Here is a 21,253-nt window from a genome sequence, read left to right on the forward strand (position 1 = left end):
GAGAAGTCTGTAACTCTGTGTCACTTTTCTGACTTCTGATTCCCATTCGGCTCCATGCAGATTCATTGATTAGGTAACTAACTGAGACGGGAGGAGCAGGCTAGTAGGCTACTACATGCTCGCAAAGACTTCTATCAAACACAAATTAACTGCATGAAAATGGACATGCCAATAAAAGTTGTTATAGAACATGTCACAACACGAACACTACATAAAAGTAAAAATTGACTAACAGGTAATTCTGTTACCATGCACCGTATGTACTGCCATATTGCTGCAACATTGGAGTTTCTGATTTGGAATCCTGACTTGAATGGCCGTTCCATTGCACTTTTTCGTGTTGGAAGTCGTTTTTCTGAGTACAATGGAACGCAGCATCAAGCATTTTAGCCACCTTTAACATCAGTAAGTGCATGTCCTTGGCTGTCAAATATGAAAACAAGAAGTCTGCACCTATGACCAGTTATGAGATGGTGTTAAGAAGTGGTTGGTATTTAATGACCTTGGTCATAAAGCTTCCTCTAAGCTAGAGTCAAAGGTGCAGGCCACCTCTAAAACAAACACTTCTTTGGACTCTTATGACCACTGCAGCATCTGGTGTATCAGGCATTTTTGCAGCCTGGGGCGGCTTTTTGGAATAGTTGTTCCATGAGAGAGAAACGATTTTCTGGCTGCTTTTGTGTTGCTGAGGGCTTTGCATTTTTGCAGAAGCACCCTGAACGCTTCAAGTAGAAAGAAACTTCTACTCAAAAAGCACCCAGTGTCTTTCGAGTTTTTTCCTCTTGTCTCATCAGATGAATTGAGAAGTGGGCCTGTGTTGGTGATAATGAATCAAAGGAGCATTCTACATGGTTTGTGCTAAGCTAACATTTATTGTCCCCCTAGGCAAGCTGCAAGAAATATCTGAACAATATGTTGCCTCAACTAATTTCTAATGTTTTATCAAACGTTATTAGGCTGAACCACATTGTCAAACTGTCTCTGCTCATCCTAAAATGAGACTAACTGAACATCATCTGAGTGATCGACCTGCTGGTGGTATTCCTTGTGAGAGTCTCATGTGTCCAAAGTAATATTTGGTAACAACAAAAGATGCAGCAATCTGGTCATTGCATCAATGCTTATGATCAGCGCAGGCTTTCACCCAAAAAATGGTGTGGTGTGCCTTGTGCCACTCTGATTGTGGCCCTATCATTGCAGAGATGGAAGTAAGAAAGTTTGACACAGGAGTGTTTGTACATTGTCATAGATTCTGACTCACAAAGTACATTGCTTTGAAAGGGCGAACATTGTTTCACTGATCTTTTCTGTTGAATGAGGAAGCTGGAAAGTAGGAAACCAGAGAAAAAGACGTTGACTGATGGGAAGGACTTGAAGTCTGGCTTTTTTCTGTGAATTTCACAATATCCTCATTGAGTGATCTTGGTTGCATGCCTCCACCAACCACTCAAGTTGCAGTTAAAATCTGTGTCTGTCCAGACTCCTATGTCGCCATGTTGGCAGTAATGCTTTAAACATGTTGTTGCTGTAATGAACCTTACTGCAGCAGCTGTGGGTCCGATTCCACCTTGGGCAGGTTTGATGCATGTCTTTCCTTTTCTCTCTCCCCATTTAACGCTATAGCTTTCCTGTCTAACAAAGGCCAAAAAAGCCCATAAAAAATTTTTCGTTAAAAAAATAGAGAGATAGTTACTGAGTTTGAGCAGAGTTTGGCTCCAAAAAAAATCACCAGCAGCCTTTTCCGGGATATTCTGACTTAATGTTTGTACATCTGGAGGAAGTGGAGACACGTCGTCCATCTGTAAACACCGTCTATGGTCTGAAGCCAAACAGTTCTGTATCTGTATGTCTTTATATATCTGCCTGTATCCACCTGCGTGACTTCCACAGAACTCCACCTTGACTCTAATCACTCGTCACTTTAATAGCAGTATTTACATCAGCTTAATCACAGAGACAGCGGTGATCCATTTATCTTACAGTTTAAGACAGTAACACCCTTTGGTTCATATCATCAGTAAACATTTCCACCCAGTTTTATCCACAGGAGGTAATCTACTGCCCTCGTATCTTACCGTCTTACAGCTCCTGACACTGTTTTTTTTTTTTTTATTCTTATAATCTTAAGATTCAGGTGGTCTCTGTCATCACCCTGATTTATGTTACAAACAGTGAATATCTGAGGTTATGAACCAAATCCCTCCTGATTGAAATTGTATCCAGTCTAATGAACAATGAGTGGCTGCAACAGAGAAGACATGCCCTGTTTCCTCTGCATGTGAGTTCAAGCTTTGGGAGTGGAACTCAAAAATGCAAAAACTGAGTACAACGCCACACAAACTAAGATTATTTTCTGGGGGCATTTTTAACCTTTATTGGACAGATGAAAGTGATTTCAGTCAGACTAACATGTTTACATGTACTTTAAAAGTCTGTCTTTAGTCAGACTAACTCAATGATTCGACTTTTTCTAAAATCATGGAAATTCTGTAACTGATACGTGAAATCACATAGCCTCACTTCTTAATGAACTACTTCCAAACTTCAGCATTATGAATTAAACTGAAAGATTTAAAATGCAGCCATGGCCACATGTACAGATGTCATTTCATCTTTCATCATGGTGTAGTAACACAGGTACATTTTAACACACACACACACACACACACACACAGAGAGAGAGAGAGAGAGAGAGAGAGAGAAAGAGAGCAGAGGTGGACTGACCTTCAGGTGCTGTAACTTCCCAGGCAGAGACGAGTGGAGGCCGACGTGCTGAAAGAGGGAGGGTTTGTACCTCTGCTTGAGTGAAGCCTTTTGGGTATCACAGTGTTTCTGGAGGAGACAACACACCAGCATTGAACTCACAACAATGTTGTAAAGTCAACGTCATGAAGGTAAAAAAACATTGATTATGGACTGCCTTATCTGAGTTATATTCCTGTTCTATTCTTAGACTTATTTTAGGGCTTTTTTAAAATTTACTATGTTCACACATTTATTGCTATAATGTAAGTTTTTATGTAATAATTTACCGCTTTGATTTTGTGTTTTTATCATTATTAATTCTCAAAACTATTCCAAAACATTACGATCACTTGTGCATTATTATTATTATTAATATTATTATTGGGTGTTTGTCACCTTTTGGCACAACGGACTTACTGCATCTTTCTCCGGGTTGCAAACTTTCACCCACAGAATGTGATCTAACAGCCAGTCGATGGGCTTATCTCTGTGAAACATCAGGAAGAACTCTGCTATCATCGGGAGGTCATGGGTTCGAAACATCTTGCCTAGGGGATCACACACACACACACACACACACACACACACACACACACACACACACACACACACGCACACAGAGATTTAGCTCATATTGTCCGTATACATTAAAAATAAAAAGCAGGTTCATTTTGTGGATTTACCTTCTACTCTAATACTTCAAATACACACAAACACACCTATAAATCCAAGCTGGGAGAACTCCAGGAAGAGCCACTGCTTGGAGTCCTCCTTTGTGGCGTAGGTCTTCATGTTGTCAAAGTAGCCTGCCTTTGCGACAACATCATCCTCTAACTGGAAAACACAGGGAACAAAAACTCATTTTCACGCACTGTTTGGTTTGAGTGAGTGACTACTCTATAGCAAAAATCCTTGAACAGTTACTGCTTTTTTTCTGCTGGGCCTATTTTGCCATGTTTTCATGTCTAATTTTTTTAAAAACATAAACAATATTAAACATTTTTGGACATAAAAATGTTTACATCAAAGTGTGATGTAGCTCCATTTTTTGGTGCTAAGTTCCCTTTTGGTGTGGTTATAGTCTGCCTCTGCGTGCCAGTCAAAGAGTGTGGGTGATGTGATATCTTCTTCTGCTGAAATGTGAGGTTTCATTTGCGTCAGTCTTTTCTTGATCTGTGTCAATACGGTGGGTACTGCTGCTCATGAGAACTCTCCAGCTGTACCTCTGTTTGTTTTAAACTAACGGCTGTTGCTGGAAATGTTAAATGAATTCCTTGTTGTCCACCTGAAGAATGTTTCTGTTAAAGGGGAACTATTAGGCTCATTTTTTAGGTTAAATTTGTATTTTGGGTTTCCACCAATGTACAGTATATATATATATATATATATATATATATATATTTATATATTGTCTGTGCTGAACACCTGTATATGAAACATGCCATTTTAGCACCTGTCTCTTTAAGCCTACTTTCTTTCTTTTTTTTTTTTTTTAACAAAAATTTACCAATAAAAGCTTCTAAACCAAAATCTTACAACATCAGCAACCAATATTACATGTTTCTCTGATGTTAGCATGTAGCTACATGTAGCAGTGAATTGAATACTTGCACACATGCAGTAGTGTACATGGAGCAAATGACGATATAAGTTGACGTCGTCTTGTAGCCAGAAATGTTGAACACAGTATTCAGAATGTGCTGAAGCCTAAGGTTTTACATTTACATATGTTTACCTCATATACAACTTTATTATTACTATTATTTTTTTAAAAGCAAGTTCTCGGGTAATTTAAATGCCAAGCTGCTAATTGCTTTGCCCATGTTTTTTTTTTCCAACAGTCAGACCAATTTAGGTTCAAAAGATTTAAACGCGAGTGAAAGGCATCTGAATGCAACACAAGAAAATTGATGTCAATACAGATTCCAAAGGGTTAAATACGTGCAATATGTTCATTTCCCATCAGAGTGTTTATTTATGATGGTTGACCATGGAGCACCTTTGAATATCATCAAACAGTCAATCTAGGCTGCACTTTGAGCTGTACATCCACAGTGATTTTTTTTCTGGGTGGGCATTCAAAGAAAGTCTATATACCTATATTACCGAAAACACATACGTATCTATAGCTTTCTGACCTTTGAGCCCTACCTGAACGTAATAGGTTCCTTTGTCCTGAGCATAAAGCATGAGGAAGCTGTAGTCCAGATTCTGCTTTGTTCGCCATCTAAGAGACAGACAAGGTGCACACACAAACACTCAAGTGCACTTCAAACAGATGAGTTATTATCAAATTCATTCACTGGTACTCATCTATAATGGAAGAAAATATACACAACTCTTTTGTTTTTGCTCCCATTTTCACCAGTTCAAGATAAACATCTAAGACTTTTTTATGCACTCAAAAGATATATTTCTCTAAAATTTTACATATTCACAAATTGTCAAAATCCATGTTAGTAAGCACTTCTCATTTTCCAGTGTAATCCAGCCATCCGTCATGTGTGGCATGTGTGTGCAGTTCGATCACACAAGAATATGCCTTCAGAAATATCCACCAGTGCTGAACTGAATAACCATTTTTAATGCCATAAGCCGTCTCCAACGTTGTTTTCGTTAATTTGGCAGAACATCCAACAGTCCTCAAATCCGCAGACCACAGTTAGCCACACCAGCTCAGAAGCTCCACATACAGCGTGTTCACCAGTGTGATCCTCTGAGAGCAGCCACACCAACAGCTGATGCAGCAAATGGTTTGCAATTCATCATTGTAACCAACTTTTACGTTTGTCACGATATACTGTCAAATTAATGGACACAACTTTGGAGACTGCAAAATGGAACGGAAATGAATATTAAGTTCAGGCGCAACAGTTATGGTGGACATTCCTGCAGTCAGCATGCCAATTACTCCTTCTGAACTAAGGAGCTGTTTACACGGCACAGCAAGAAACATTAAACTTTAGCTGTGGTTTGGCCTTTCATTCACAAGAACCTGACATTTTGGGAGCCTGAAAATGCAATCTTTTGAAACTGAGTGTAATTTGTTTTAAAACGCCACCCCTTCTGTTGCTGTGTAAACTGGCAATGTGCAGATCCTGTGAGAGCGGTGACGTCACGGCCGCACTTCCCCCATGGGCATTATGTTTCAGACAAACAACCATGTGCAAGAGGGAGGACAACAAAAACAACAAGGACGGACTACCAAGCTGTGTTTGTGCTGCTGACTCTACTGAGTCAGATCTCATGTTCTCACCATCGTCTTCTTGTTTGTTTACACTCACTGCTGCAGAAGAACGCCTAATGTGCAGGCGTTCTGATCTTCTTCTGTGCGTGTTCCTCTAGGTGTGTCATTACAAAGTCACACTGCTAGCTACTGGCCTGGCATGCATACTACAGCGTTTTTGGTTGTTTTTGCAGATCTATGTACACGAGGATTGTTTTCACAATGTTATCATATGAATGCAGAAACCTTAAAGGCTTAAACAGTAAAGGAAAGCCTTTTCTGGTTTTAGTGGGGCATTCTTATCTAACTGTGACCTAAGGCTACCTGTAGCACTGTGTCGCATGATCAAACTGCACATTTTAAAGCAGCCTTTAATTGTGACCAATCCAAGGCACACCTGTGTAGAAAGGATGGTAGTTAATCAGCTTGAAAAAGTTGTGACAGAAAAATATCTACTAATTGCATGAAAAGTCATATATCCTTAACTTAAACTGGTGAAAAAGGGGAGCAAAAACAAAATGTTTGTGTTGACATTTTTGATCAGTGTATTTATATAGAGTACAAACCAAAGACATACATGAGAATAAAGTTAGAAATGTCAAAGTTTTCAGAAGCAAGGATTCTAGCATTTCAAATAAACGCTGACAGAAATGGTAAACGTACTTGACTCTGTCCTTGGAGTCTCCAAAGGTCTCTCTGAGACTGTTGAAATCGGGGTAGTAATACTGAGAGGGAGAGACGACCTCCACCAGGCCCGACTGCACCTCCTTGGGAAAACTACACAGAAACAGTAGCTGGTTAACAAACTGACTTCACCAGCAAAATACTCAGAGGACACACAACAACTCAATCAATCATATGGGAAAGATGACTCCTGCTTAAAAAGTAAAATTTCTCATCTCATCTCTCATGAAGATTTATTCTGAACTATTGTCCAAGCACAGAGGGTGAACAGTGAATGCAAGACAGTGAACAAGTCTTTGTGAAAAAGAGGAGCAGCTGGTGGAGCTGTGGAGTGAACAAGGGTCCGTAGTTAATTCGCCATGTATCTGTACCACCAATCAGCACTTATTTTAGTGAGAAATCTTCATATTAGAAATAATTTGGCTCTCATTGCCACAGTCTCCTCCCACTAAAATAGTGAAGCTAATCAATGGAGGCTGGTAGCGAGTTGAGAGAACAAAATCCAAAATTTAAAATGCAAACTTGTACTTGTTTGTTTCTTATGGATTATAATGATGTCAAATTAACAATGATATTGTTGACATGTGATGCATTTTATCCTGTGTTTCTACAGTTATATGTTTTTGCAGACACGTACAACATTGTTAAAATGTCATACATCTTAAAGGGAGTGTGGTGTAACATTTTCCACCAGGAGCAGGATGGGAAATAATCTCAGAAGGAATCTATATTGCCTGTCTTTGCAAAATCTTATGTGTATAATGTGTATTTTTTAAAGTCTTTTTGAAGTACTGTAGTGCAGTGGTTCCCACCTGGTCCAGTCAAGGGGTCCAGATTTCTACTGGAGGTTAGTTTCAGTCCACACATTACAAATGACCACATATTTAATTTTATTTCCCCAAATGTAAACAACCAATTGGCTTAGATCACAAAGAAAAAAAATATTACAGGAATAGACAGAAAGGGCACTTTAACACAAAAGCATTGTGGCAGAAATTCAATGTGATTCAAAATAAAGTGTGTTTTTCACAAACTTGACACATTCTCAAGTGACTTGGGGTGCATTCAGAATGGACCTGCAACCCACCAGTTGGGAACCAATGCTCTGTGGTATGGTTGGCATTAATTAGTGGGATGGGTGGCCATTCTCAGTTGCAGCCCTGATTTGTAATTCAGGCTGATAATAAGCTTGGTGTGTGTTTGCATACAGTACAAACCTGCTACTTAGAAGTAAACATAATGCGACCAATGAGGATATGTTTTTACCCAAACAGATTTATGCATAAATGTTTTTTTAACTGATAAGGTTTTCAGACAAAAGAAGCTGTCAGTAACCACACTGGAGAGAAGACATGAAAGCAAGGTAAATAGCAACAGTGATGTAACAACGAAAAAGCCCCACGGGAGGCAATCTAGAGTCACTCACTTCCTCCTGATGGTCTCTGCTGTGCTGTTGATGTAGTCTGAATCCGTCTGACGTGACAGGGAGAGAAAAAGAAAACAGTGAGTGATATGGGGGGATTTCTGAAGTGGTGACTTAATACCCAAGAGGAGGCCTTGAATGCTTTTTTAACAATGCACAAAGTATGGAGGTTTTAAAAGGTGAGACGGTCTCACTGTGCTGGACCTTTAGGGCCAGACCTTGTATAACCAGTTTTCATGGATACGGGTGTGATGTAGCGTGTTATTCACTCACAGTAGAGCATGTCATTGTAGCCTCTGAACATAGTCTTAAACACACACACACTTGTGTCGCCAAGCTTTTAAATTTGTGGTCCACCACTGAAACTCATTGGACAGGTGGTCAAAGGCAGAAGAAGTGTTGTTTTTGTTATCATGCCAGATTGAGTTACTTTTGTTTGCTTGAGGTGATTTTGAAATGTTTACACTGTATTACATGACACACAATGGCTACAGGTATTCATTAGCCTTAATAAATTGAAAAGACTGAGATGACTGTGATCAGGGACAGAGGAGGAATAGACCAAGTTACTGTCTGGCAGTGTTGTGTCAGACTTTACTGAGCACATGTGTAAGCATGAAAGTAAAAGAGGGAGCAAAGGTTATTTTGTGGAGGTGCAGGAGGAAGAAAGTGCTGACCAGGCTTCTGTTATTGATTGTGATTTATGAGATGCAATTGACAGATAATGTTGTGGGAAAGCTGAGAGTTGTTCTCGTTAAATTATGAAGAGTTCAGAACAGCAGTCACTGTGGTGTGCTTTTCGTAATACAGTGGCAGTAAATCCAAGCCAAAGAGCCGTTTATACACTCATATTTTGGCAGATATTTATGACACTGGGTAAAACTTAAAGGGATAGTTTGGGTCTCTGCAGGGAAAAATGAAAAAAGCTAAGGAACAACTATATTTAAAATGATCATAGTTAGATACTTAAAAGTTATGTGAAGTATTTTTCTATTTTTTATACACTCCCACCTTAAAAAAAAATCCTAACTATAATAACTATACAGGGCAGGGAAAAAAATCAAACCAATCTGCTTACCCTGCCAGGTTCATATTTGTCTTTAAAGAAATAGTTTGCTATTTTGGAAAATCTGCTTATTTGCCATTTTGCTAAGGCTTAGCTGAAAGGATTGATACCACTCTTTATGTATTCACACTAAATATGAAACTAAATCAAACAGAGGGGTTAGGTTAGTTTAGCATAAAGAAACAGCTAGTCTGGATCTACCTTAAGTAAAGAAATATAAAAAATCGTCCTACCAGCAGCTAAAGCTTATTGATTAGCATGTTCTCATCAAAGTATTTAGTTTGTTTAATCCATACAAAAACTGAAAAGTAAAAACTACAAGCTAAGGTGAATGCCTGATGGCTGGAGTGGTGTTTGAGTGATGTGAGTCTTCTTATCTAACTCTCTGCAAGAAAGCAAAGAAACTACATTCCAAAAATGTCCAAAGTAGGAAAAAAAGGCTTAAGAGTTAAGGCCCGTGTGTGTGTGTGTGTGTGTGTGTGTGTGTGTGTGTGTGTGTGTGTGTCTAACCTCAGCAACAAAAACAATAATAAGGAGATCTTGCTGCTGCACAGACGTCAGGCCGTAGAGCAGAGAGCTGAGTGTGTTGACCAGGTAGCTCTGCTTCTCACGCTTCACTGTAGGAATGCCCATTACCATGGACACTGAGGACACACACACACACACACACACACACACACACACACACACACACACGAGAAAGACAACAGAGCATCAGTGAACAGTGCTGGGATCTGAGACTGGCTTCTATTCATTTGAATCACTTTCACTCCCACATAATTTACAACCGCACTGTGAGGTGAGAGTGTGTAAATGTCACAACTGTGTGTGTGTGTGTGTGTGTGTGTGTATGTGTTTTTCTGGCTAATTTGCTTTCACGATACAAAGACAGCTATTATTTTTTTTTACATTTTCCATTTAACTTGGTGCTAAAAGAAAATCATGAACCCTTCACAAACATAGCTCAAACACAAAGAGTCTTGAGGGTTTTATGCTTTAGTAAAAGTGTTGAGTGCTCCATACCTCCTTGGCGTCCCTGTCCCAGGACTACATTGGGTAGCAGGCTGTGTGGATGTTGTCTGAGGTGGGGCATGTAGAGGTAAATATTCGGCAGGAGGAATGTCTGCTGGCCTGAATTGGCGTTCTGCTGCCATATTGTTTCTGTCCATGGGAGGGAAGGGGAGAGGAGGTATAACACAGGCATAACACATACAGTAGAGTTCATCAAGGCTCTGTCCTGGGCTCACTACGTTCCAGTCTTTGTCTGGCTGTGGAAACCGCACACACCATTGTGCACTTTATGCTACTGCTTAATGGCCTTCTTGGTCTATCTCTGAGTCTACATGGGCTGGTTCTCTCTTATTTGTGTATATACACACACAGTAAAAAAACAATATAGCCTGCTTCACATGATATTCTCTCTATGTTGCTCCCCAGGGTTCGCAAAGACCTTTGCAAAAAAGCTTTTAAATATGCTGCACCCTCTTCTTGGAATTACTTACAGAAGGATGTGAAATTGTCTGAGCTGAATAATATGGGGGACTTCAAGTAGACTGAGAAAAATGCAATCTTGATCAATGTGATTGCTACTCTAATTCTCAGTGAAATCTAATATTGAACATATTAATGTATTTAAATTTTAAATGGAGGTTGTGCTCACTCTTTGTAATGAGTGACAGTTGCATTTGACTGCTTGCATTTATTTGATTGTTGTAGCAATGTTTTATGCTACCCTCTTGGCCAGGTCGCTCTTGGAAAAATAGATTTTAAATCTCAAGTCTTTTACCTGGTGAAATAAAAGTGTGTATATATATATATATATATATATATATATATATATATATATATATATAAACAGTACTGTGCACAAATCTTAGGCCATCATAGATTTTTTGTTTTAGAAAAGTTGTCATGAGGATATAATATATACATTTATTGGTTAGTCTCTTTATGAAGATACAAAGAATACAGAGAACAAGCAAAATAGTCAAAACAAAATGGCTTCTTCTGTCTGAAGTCAATATTTAGTGTGAAACATGGAATCATACAACCATAACAAAAGGTAGCTCAAACAATCAATACTGAGCTGTCTTGAATGCAACCTGGTTTAAATACACCAGATGATTAGTATTGTTAATCTCATATTGCCTGCCTAAGAGAGTTCAAGACATGCTAAGTGGAAATGGAGGTCACAGTAAATATTTGCAACTGAAGCCTGATGAGGTTATTTCATTCTGAAACGTTTGCATTTTTAATACTGTATACTGGTTGTATTTTAGTAAGGAAACTACTGAGAAATAAGTACGAATGGTCATTATAACCTTGCTAAAAGAAAGTTCAAAGTGGCCTCAGACTTTTGCACAATACTGTATATATATATATATATATATATATATTGCCACTTGAATTAATGATCTGTAATGCAATGTCTGAGCGCTGCTCAGGCAGAGAAGGATGGTATTCTGTAGTGGTGTGCCATTGCATTTCGCTGGTGAAGAAGCTGAAATAAGTGCATCCACTGAGGTGTTGTGTTTCCATCAATGCCAATCACAGCCGGTGCTGATAATTATTGATTACTACTACAGTCATTTAATTTGGGTGAAAATTGCATTAAAAGGCCAAATGTTAGTGGATTTATAGAGATTCAGGCAATTAGAATGGTCTTAAGAAAATCATATTGACGTCATACTACCTTTCACTACAATTTCAATATCTATATCTGTCACACATGTATATAAAGATATATCTTTTTAGCTCCCTGTTTCCATTTCAAAAAGAAAGCCCCATGACAACATTTGTGTCAACACAATGCCTTCACTCAAGGCTTTTTATTGTGAAATATTTGCAGGACCGTGTTGTTGGCAATGCACTGGATTGCACATCTCCATAAAGCAGCAGCATTAGTGTGAAAACTAAGTGTGCAAAATGCAGCAGTTTAGTGAGGTAGCCTTCACACGCTGGTCATGCATGCAGTGTGGTCCGAAGATTGGTATTTTAAACGTTTGTTTGCCACAGAGCTTATTTTCTGTAATAATCCAAAATCCAATGGAAAAATCCCATGGGCTTTTTGACAAGGAAACCAGGGTAATGTTAATGTCTGGGTTGACCCTCCAAAAAAAACATTATCCCTGCAGCACTTCATTATGTCACCTGTTGAAATTTTATCAGTTGTCATGGGAAGAGTTCTGCAGGGGGTTTAAGTAGGTGAACAATTAGCACCTTGGAGTATATAATAGAAATGTATTTTTAAGGTTAATAAATTCACTGCCCATTACATGCTTGTTGCTTTAGGTAAGAACCCCACCTGTGGCAGTGTTGCTGGTGGTGTTACTGGTGAGACTGGTGATGTTGGCAGCTCTGGATTTGTTCTTCAGATGTTCGAGGATGTTGCTGAGATCCCTGCTGACCTGCCCTCCCAACTCCTCCGCCACCAGCAGACGCTTGTACAGAGTCTGCAAGTCTGATGGTGCTGCTGAACCTGGAGACAGAGAGGGAAGCATTAATCACTGTGTCTCATCAGATTTTAAATCTTTATTTGTATGGCACTTTTCATACAAAGAGTAACACAAAGTGCCTCACAGAGATTAAAAACAATAACAGAAATGAAAAACATCAATGAAAATCAAGAAAAATACAGACATACTGACCCTCCCACCCCCACCTAAACGTACGCAACAACACACACACAATCATGTAGATATTCCCACATATTCATAGCAAGGCACCCGAACATCCACCCTTACCACCCACACACACGCACACATACACCAACACACACCAATTGTTACTAAAGAGACATGGCTAGAGAGACATGGCTAGGCACTGAGACCTGAGGCGGGAGAAGCTACTTTGGGGCCAACCTCACTGAGAGAGGTCACGGTCCAGCACTGGGCGCCGCCACAGAGACCACCCCAACCCGGGCGGACAGGAGTGCCCGCACCAAGATGCCAAGCCCTCTAGCCACCTGGGCCGAAACAGTCCACGGTACAGCACCCCCAATGGTGGACCAGAGACCACTCCCAGTCCGGTAGGCCCCGATGAGGAAACACTGGAGCTAAAAACTAACACAATAAAATAAGGTAAAGAACATAAAAGCTAAGAACGTAAGGGACTGAAACAGTAAAATAAGACAAAGAATACAAGTGCACAGTAAAATAGTTTAAAGGTTATAACCGCTAATAATTAAATAAATAAATAAATAAATAAATGGGAGACTAAAACAGTGGGATAAGACAAAATAAAAAAGTAGAATAAATAAATAAATAGTTAGTTAGTTAGTTAAAAGCCTGATTGAAAAGATGGGTCTTGAGCCTCTTTTTAAAAACCTCAACACTGTCTGTGATCCTGAGGTTCTCCGGGAGGCTGTTCCACAGATCGGGGCCATAGTAACTGAAAGCCACCTCCCATTTCTTTTTAGTGCTAACTTGTGGTATGGTTAAAAGGCCAGTGCCGGAGGACTTCAGGGTCCTTGAGGTTGATAAGGTAAAAAGCAGCTCAGTTAGGTAAGAAGGCCCAAGACCTTTGAGACACTTAAAAACAAGTAAAAGAACCTTAAAATCAATCCTGAAACGCATCTGGGAGCCAATGAAGCGATTTTAAAACCGTGTAATATGCTCCCGCCCTCTGGTCCTCGTCAGCACTTTCGTGGCCGGGTTCTGCAATAGTTGTAAATTGGAAATGCTCTTTTTGGGAAGACCAGAGAGCAGGGCATTACAATAATCTAGACAACAAGAGATAAAAGCATGCATCAGTACCTCCGTGCTGGCCTGAGAGAGAAACGGGCGGACTCTGGCTATGTTCTTTAGATGATAAAAAACAATTTTTGTTGTGTTTTTGATGTGTGGGATAAAAGTAAGCTCAGAGTCAAAAATCACACCCAGATTTGTTACAGATTGTGATGTTCTAAAGCCTGTAACTTTGGTAAAGTCTCTCTTTCTGGCCTTCAGGACCGATGACTAAAACCTCTGTTTTTGTCCTGGTTGAGCTGTAGGAAATTTGCTGCCATCCATGAATTTATGTCTGAAATGCAGTTAAAAAAGGCATCAATAGGCCCTGTGTCATCAGGAGACACAGCGATGTACAGTTGAGTATCGTCAGCATAACTATGAAAGCTGATGCCGTGACTCCTGATGACGTCCCCAAGGGGAAGCATGTACAGATTAAAAAGAGTTGGGCCTAAAACTGACCCTTGGGGAACCCCACACTTTATCTCATGGATTCCTGAGGAACATGTATCCATACTTACAAAGAAGTCTGTGAAGGTAGGAGTCAAACCAGTTCAGAACAGTACCAGAGAGGCCGACCAGGTTCCTGAGTCTATTTAATAAAATGTGATGCTCTACTGTATCGCAGGCGGTTAGATCCAGTAGTACCAAGACAGTGATTTTATGGTTATCTAAGTTGAGCCTGATGTCATTTAAAATCTTTACAAAGGGCCGCCTCGGTACTGTGATTCATCCTAAAACCAGACTGACACCTCTAAATGTTATTTGTGGTTAAAAAGTCATTTACTTGGTTAAACACAAGTTTTTCCAAGATTTTTACTTAAGAATGGTAAGTTCGATACAGGCCGATAATTATTAAAAATGTTGGGATCTCATCGCTCTTCTTCAGAAGGGGCTTCACCACCGCCGTTTAAAGGAGGTGGGGAAGACACCGCCTGAAGAGAGCAATTCACCATGTATATCAATTGTTCCTCAAAAGAATGCATGAAACGTTTTAAAAATGGAGTGGGGAATTGGTCTAGAGGCAGGTTGTGGGCTTTACTTGGGAGAAAACTCGACCAAGTGTCCTCGCATCTACCAGGGCAAAACTCTCCAGTGTTTCCTCCGGTAAAATCAATGATTCGGGTGAGTGAACACTTAAAATCTGATGCGGTAAAAGACTCGATCTGATGTCATTGATTTTACTTCTGAAGTGGTCTGCAAAATCCTCACAAAGGGCGTCACTTGGTATCTTGGAGGGTCTATTAAAATTTGCGTTTGTTAAAAGGTCGATTGTGGAGAAGAGGAATTTCGGGTTGGTTTTATGGTCGTTGATTAATTTTTGAAAGTGAGAAATTCTTGCCTGTTTGACAGTGTTATAGGCTTTGAGGTGTTCACGGAATATTTCGTAGTGAACTGTTAACTTTGACTTTCGCCATCTCCTCTCAGCACTCCTGCAGTTTCTCTTCAGCTTTTTGATGTTCATATTTCTCCAGGGCGGTGTAGGTTTTGTTTTAACAGTCTTCAATTGAAGTGGGGCCACTGTGTCCAGTGTTGTCTTTAATTTATTGTTAAAACTGTCAACAATGAAATCACATGGTGCTGGTAAAATATCTGCTGGAGTGCTCTGTAAAATCCGGATAAACTTTGCAGCCACTTCAGATGGATCTCTAATTCTGTTTGCCTGCTGCTCCGTACTTCCACTCTGCACTCCGAGAGTACCACTGGGTGGTATGTAAATTGTATTTCGTTACCTCCTGAACTTTCACCGGGTACGGGTATACGATATACAAAGTATGCATCATTACACCCTCAGGCGGCTGACCACTTACTACTTGCAGGTTTTCATAATATTTAATAATAATAACTCTGGAAAATTAATAATAATTAAATAATTTATTGAGAAAAGTAATACTCTCAAACCTATCTCTAAATTAAACAGATAAATACAACTGCACATCTATGGAATTTAACTTTTTTTTGGCCTTTTGGTCTGAGGAGATGCAATTACCTCATTAAATCATCATAAAACACACTTTTAACACACTAAAACTAAAACCTCAAAATAAAACTTATCCAAACCGTCCTGGTTACTTTTGCTGGTAATCTAGTTAGTAAGTCCACCGTTCCAACAATCTTTAGGATTCATTCCTGGGTTTCTCTTTTAGACTTAGACTTAGACAAGTTTATTTATCCCACTTGTGGGAAATTAACTTGTAACAGCAGCTGTGTGTACAGAAAAAATATATAAAATATCAATATATACAAAATATAAAATATACAAAAGTGCACAAATGGCATGTATCAAAGAAGAAGAAGAAAAAAAAAATTCTAACTCTAACCACAGCTAGAGCCAAATAGGTGATTGCTTATGCTCATGTCTTTCCTCAAAAAGGGAACTCAAGGTCCCTAAAAAGAAAAAAAAGAAAGGAAAGAGAAGCTGTCTCTGCGGGAGTGGTGGTACCTTATGCTTGTTTTGCATGGAGCCTATATTTTCAGAACATCTACCACAGTCGCGAGCAGTGTCAAACAGTAGTTTCTGTGTCTTGGTAAAGTTTGACAGTTTTCAAACAGCTACACTGTCGACTAATACAAACTTCTTGATAAATGTATTGGTTTCTCGCTGTTTTAGTGGAAACACAGAGTCGCTTAAAAGTAAATTAAAGCGTTGTTTTAGACCAAGAAGTGGCTGCTGTTAATGAGCAGGCTACCAGCAGGTTACACTGACAGCTTACCTCCATCACCGGGAATCGATTTAATCCAAGTAACCGACGCAACACACGCGAAAACCAGCAGACATCCAAATCTGAAGGGGAAAAACCTCATTTCATTTGTCAGTGACAGTCCGTCCGTTTTTGTCTGCCGACTCGCCGCCGGACACCGGTTCCCAGCGCAGCGGGCAGCAGGTGGATGTGAGCCGCTCAGGTGAGGTGCAGGCAGCGTTCTGCTAACAGCTAACAGTCTCTGTCTCTGTCTCAGTCTCTGTCCCCTCTGTCAAAACACACTACACAGAGACATGTTTGTCTTTGACCTCTTCCACCTCTGTGAGCCGCAAGTGTGAACGGTCTCATGAGGGCAGCTCATTTCAACATGCTGTAAAACTGCCTGCGGGACTAACAGGTGCAGGGCGAATGAGCGGACAACAGCGACACCTGCAGGCGGAATGAGAGAACACCTGTCCTGTCAGGCAGGAATTAACCCTTTGAGACCTGAAGCGACATCAATTTACTGCTGCTTTCAGACGCTTTTAACCGGTATTCAAACCTTTAAACCCTGCGTAAATTGGACAGATGTCTTTCAAAAACATGGAAAAAATGGCCACGACGAACTTGACGACAAATGAAATTGCAAGAAATCAGTAGATTTAGAATGTATTTTTTAAAAAGCTAGGGAAAAATGTCGAGGGAAAAAGAAAACAGCTGTGGAAAAACTATATTTATAATTATCAAAATTACATATTTAAAATTATGTTTAAAAAATTCTGATTTATATAATAATTACCTATTATAATATTATTGAATACTAGTTTTCGAGTACTTCTTCCAGGTCATTTCCTTAGTAGGTTTAGAAATGTATTTTTTTAAAGCTAGAGAAAATGTCTAGGGAAGAAGAGAAATGCTAGGGAAAAACTATATTTATACTAACCAAAATTACATAATTCAAACTATGTCACAAAATTATAATTTATATCATAATTACCGATTATAATATTACTAAATATAAATAACTATAGAGTAGCGTATTAACAGTTAAACACTTTTTTATCTTGTAAAAACGAGAGGCTGCTTTGCCTCGTGATTAATGAAACAGTAGGCTATTATTAGTATTATTATTATTGATTTAAAGGGAGAATATTTCATAATTTATCATCTCGGTTTGGTAAGAAAAAACCCTGACGGTATATTCACTTAGTCTACACAGTACATTTTAATGCCTAACTTAAGATTTTGTTACGGTGTTGGGTGGTAAATATGTAGTTGTTTAAGCATTAAGGCGAGGTGAAAGTGAGGTGAAATTACTATTTTTATTTCAAAAAGTTTGTATTTCTTGTTAGCCTATGAAGGTCAATTTGGTTAAAAGCTACATTACAGAAAATAGACTGGTTTCCTGCCCCATGAATAGGACCTCATCAACAGCTCAACATTCCATTGTATAATAATTAAACATAACAAAAACTATAGCAACACTCTCCTTTAATAACTCTCCCTCTATATATAAAATATCAAGTTTTCAATCATTGGCCAGCAGGGGATGTAGCTCAGTGGTAGAGCGCGTGCTTTGCATGTACGAGGCCCCGGGTTCAATCCCCGGCATCTCCACACTTTTTCGCCGAGGGACTAACTTATGTTTTATGTTATTATTAACATTTAAGCAAACTGCACGGTGAATAGGCTTTGTATAAACTTCGGTTATATTAGCTTATCACCTTACGAAACAGTTGTTTACCCGCGCAGCACCCTGACATTTACCGGCAGGGAAAGGGCTGCTTTCCCTGCAGGACACCATTTGAAATCATCTTATTGGTGTATTTTACATACACAAATTTAATTACATTTTTTTTATTGTTTTGTTTTTTTTAAATCTTTTTTTCTTTTTTTGTGCTAAATTTCAGGTAGTCTTACTTTCTTTAAACTCTGAACTCAATTTTTTCCTCCCTCCCTCCCATTTCTTTATCTATCTATCCCTTCTTCCTACCGTCCCCTCCATCCATATTTTAAGTAACTCAAGTGCGTAGGGGAAATGTATTGAAGTAAAAATATACTTTTTTTAGTTACATTTTTTAAAATTTATTCAACATAAAGACAGCACATACAACATATAACACAGGGTTGTTCACAACAAATTCAGATACTATTCTGCTTTTTATCGGCTTATCATGTCCATTTTCAACACTAGAGGTATATAATCAATGGTCAAAGTATACATTTTATTCAGGAAATGTAGTGGAATAAAGTAATAGTTGACAGATATATAAAAACTCAAGTAAAGTACAGATACTCCCAAAAATACTTACTATACTGTGACAAAATATTATTACTCTGATATATATCTGATATATACCACAGTCCATGACACCACTGGAGTTAAAAAAAAGTTTCTTTTGTAATTTGTGTAAAATATCCCTTTAATCCTTGTTTTCATGAAAAGCCAATCTTAAAGGATTAAACTTGTTCTTTAAAAGCACTTTATTGTGAGATTCTGTTGAAATCACTAATTTTGACCATGACTAAATTCCATTGTAAGTCACTCTCAGTTGGTAACAGAGTAATTGTATAACTGAGACCACAGATGCTCATCATCACGGTCCTCTGCGCTCTCACAGACACATCACTGTTAAACACTGCTGTCTTTGTGGAGCTCAGGCGTCAGGGTCTCCTCTCCTCCACCCACAGCTCCTCTGGCGGTTTACCACCATCTCATCAGCAGCCACCACAGGTCAGCTCTGTCAGAGTGACGTGAGGCCAGCCTTTGTCACCAACACTTTTATACAGTGTGCTTGCCCATCAGCCCCGGGCTAATGGTTCCACAGTCACTCCATCATCACATACCCACACTCTCAGAGACATTTCCACCCAAAAATAGAGTTCGATCTCCAACTAGTGTTAATGTGTTAATTTTAGTGTAGAAAATTGTAAACTTGACCTTCCTGCCTGGTTGTGACAACTGAGTCTCCTTGTTTGTTTTGTTTTATTTTTATTACATTTACATTACATACATTTACATTACATGTGTTTTTTTTACATTACATTACATTTTTCCATTTTTTCCCAATTTGTTTGCTTTTTTTGTCATTTTCATCCAAATATTTATTCATTATTTTTTTAATCTTATGTGTGATATTTTTAAAAGCAAACTCAAGACCCACCTTTTTAGTTTGGCATTTAACTAAACTCAACGTATTTATTTATTGACTATTTATTTATACATTTTAGTCTGTTTTATTGTTTTACAAGATGGTTTTTCTTTTTATGTAATTCTTTATCTATTATTATACTTTGTGCTGTTATCCCTTCATTTACCTTTTATCCGCTATTTATTTGTGTATTTATTTATTTTATTTGTTTCTTTCATCCGGCTTAATGAGTATTCTTATTTTAGTGCTTTATTTATTTACAAAGTCTTGCTTTTTTATCCATGTGCCTTTGGGTGTGTGTGTGTGTGGGGGTAAGGGGAGAAAAATAGAAAAAATTCCTTGCATTGTTATTCCCATAAAAAATATAAACTAAAAAAAAAGAAAGAAAGAAAGAAAACGGTAAACTTGAGAAATATTGGATACTGGAACAAAATGCCGTGACATTCGCATAAATTGCTTTTGGCCTTTAAAACTGTTCAATCAGTCAAACTGTCTTGCAGATGTGCGCAGAGGGAATTGTGGGTGCAGGACTTTAGAGACGTCAACAGAGACACCACGCAGTCCAAAAAGAGCATTTTTGTCACCATGGACAACAGCAAGATGAACCCCACACAGACCCGGACACACAAATCCATTCATATGTTTACCAAGATCCCCACCCCAGCCACCCACCCAGAATCCATCAGCCATTACCACCCCGTAACCTTTGGCCTGTCCCTCCAGCTGCATTCATGAGGAAGTAGCCTGTTGTCACGGTAACTGAGGAAACGTGTAATCTCATTTCCCCCTGAAACTTTGGTTTTCTTTGACTGTTATATAGATAATAAATCCGTTCATCTGTGTATGACTCTAAAACTTAATGACAATGACAATGACATACATGCTTTTTTAATTTCCTTTACAGATATGGATCTTTATGATACATGTCCTTTTTGACAGTAAATACAACCCAAATAACAAAAAAAATATGCTCTGAGTACAGTCTGCAGGTGCTCCTTTAAGGCTACAAAGGTGTCCTGTGGATATATATATATATACTATATATATACTATATATATATATATATATATATATATATATTACCTCATATATATATTACCTCCGTGTTGAGTTTGTAAGTATTATTACTTCATTACAGCACTTAAGTATTTTTTGGAAGTATTTGTACTTTACTTAAGTTTTTATTTTTCTGTCAACTTTCACTTTTACTCCACTGCATTTCCCCTATAAGCGTTTTAGTCACTTACTACAGAGGGGAGTAAGGGACAGATGGATGTATGAAAATAATAGAAGGGAATAAAAAACTGCGTTTTGTTCTTTAACCCTTTGACACCAACATTATTTTCCTTGTGGCTTTTAGATGCCTTTCATATATATTTTAACCTTTGAAACCTGAGAAAATTGGTATGATTTCTTTCAAAAACATGGGGAAAAGGGCAGTGAGCAACTTTGAAGGAAATGTGTCACAAATTGTAAGAAATTACTTTATTCAGATTTTTTAAATATGAGGGAAAATGTCAAGGGAAAAAAGGACAAAAGCTAGGGCAAAACA

The 21,253-nt window shown here is 38.6% G+C and overlaps 1 protein-coding gene and 1 non-coding gene across 2 annotated transcripts in view; one reads left to right on the forward strand and one right to left on the reverse strand.

The window, feature by feature from the left end:
* Nucleotides 1-16,964, reverse strand: part of LOC121948519 (alpha-1,3-mannosyl-glycoprotein 4-beta-N-acetylglucosaminyltransferase B) — a 31,722-nt gene extending 14,758 nt beyond the window's left edge. Inside the window, exons 1-10 of the mRNA XM_088081392.1 lie at nucleotides 16,583-16,964; nucleotides 12,449-12,622; nucleotides 10,168-10,305; nucleotides 9,655-9,788; nucleotides 8,082-8,128; nucleotides 6,635-6,748; nucleotides 4,897-4,972; nucleotides 3,465-3,579; nucleotides 3,163-3,293; nucleotides 2,725-2,832 (exon numbers count right to left, since the gene is read on the reverse strand). Coding sequence (XP_087937518.1) covers nucleotides 2,725-2,832; nucleotides 3,163-3,293; nucleotides 3,465-3,579; nucleotides 4,897-4,972; nucleotides 6,635-6,748; nucleotides 8,082-8,128; nucleotides 9,655-9,788; nucleotides 10,168-10,305; nucleotides 12,449-12,622; nucleotides 16,583-16,673 — 1,128 coding nt within the window. The 5' untranslated portion in view covers nucleotides 16,674-16,964. The remainder of the gene's footprint in view (nucleotides 1-2,724; nucleotides 2,833-3,162; nucleotides 3,294-3,464; nucleotides 3,580-4,896; nucleotides 4,973-6,634; nucleotides 6,749-8,081; nucleotides 8,129-9,654; nucleotides 9,789-10,167; nucleotides 10,306-12,448; nucleotides 12,623-16,582) is intronic.
* Nucleotides 16,965-18,094: 1,130 nt separating this feature from the next.
* trnaa-ugc (transfer RNA alanine (anticodon UGC)) lies at nucleotides 18,095-18,166 on the forward strand. Its single transcript has one exon. It is a non-coding gene; the product is annotated as a tRNA-Ala (tRNA).
* Nucleotides 18,167-21,253: the final 3,087 nt, after the last annotated feature.

Source organism: Plectropomus leopardus, chromosome 8, assembly GCF_026936395.1.
Source record: "Plectropomus leopardus strain MGB_pleo_1.0 chromosome 8, ASM2693639v1, whole genome shotgun sequence".
Lineage (NCBI taxonomy): Eukaryota > Metazoa > Chordata > Actinopteri > Perciformes > Serranidae > Plectropomus > Plectropomus leopardus.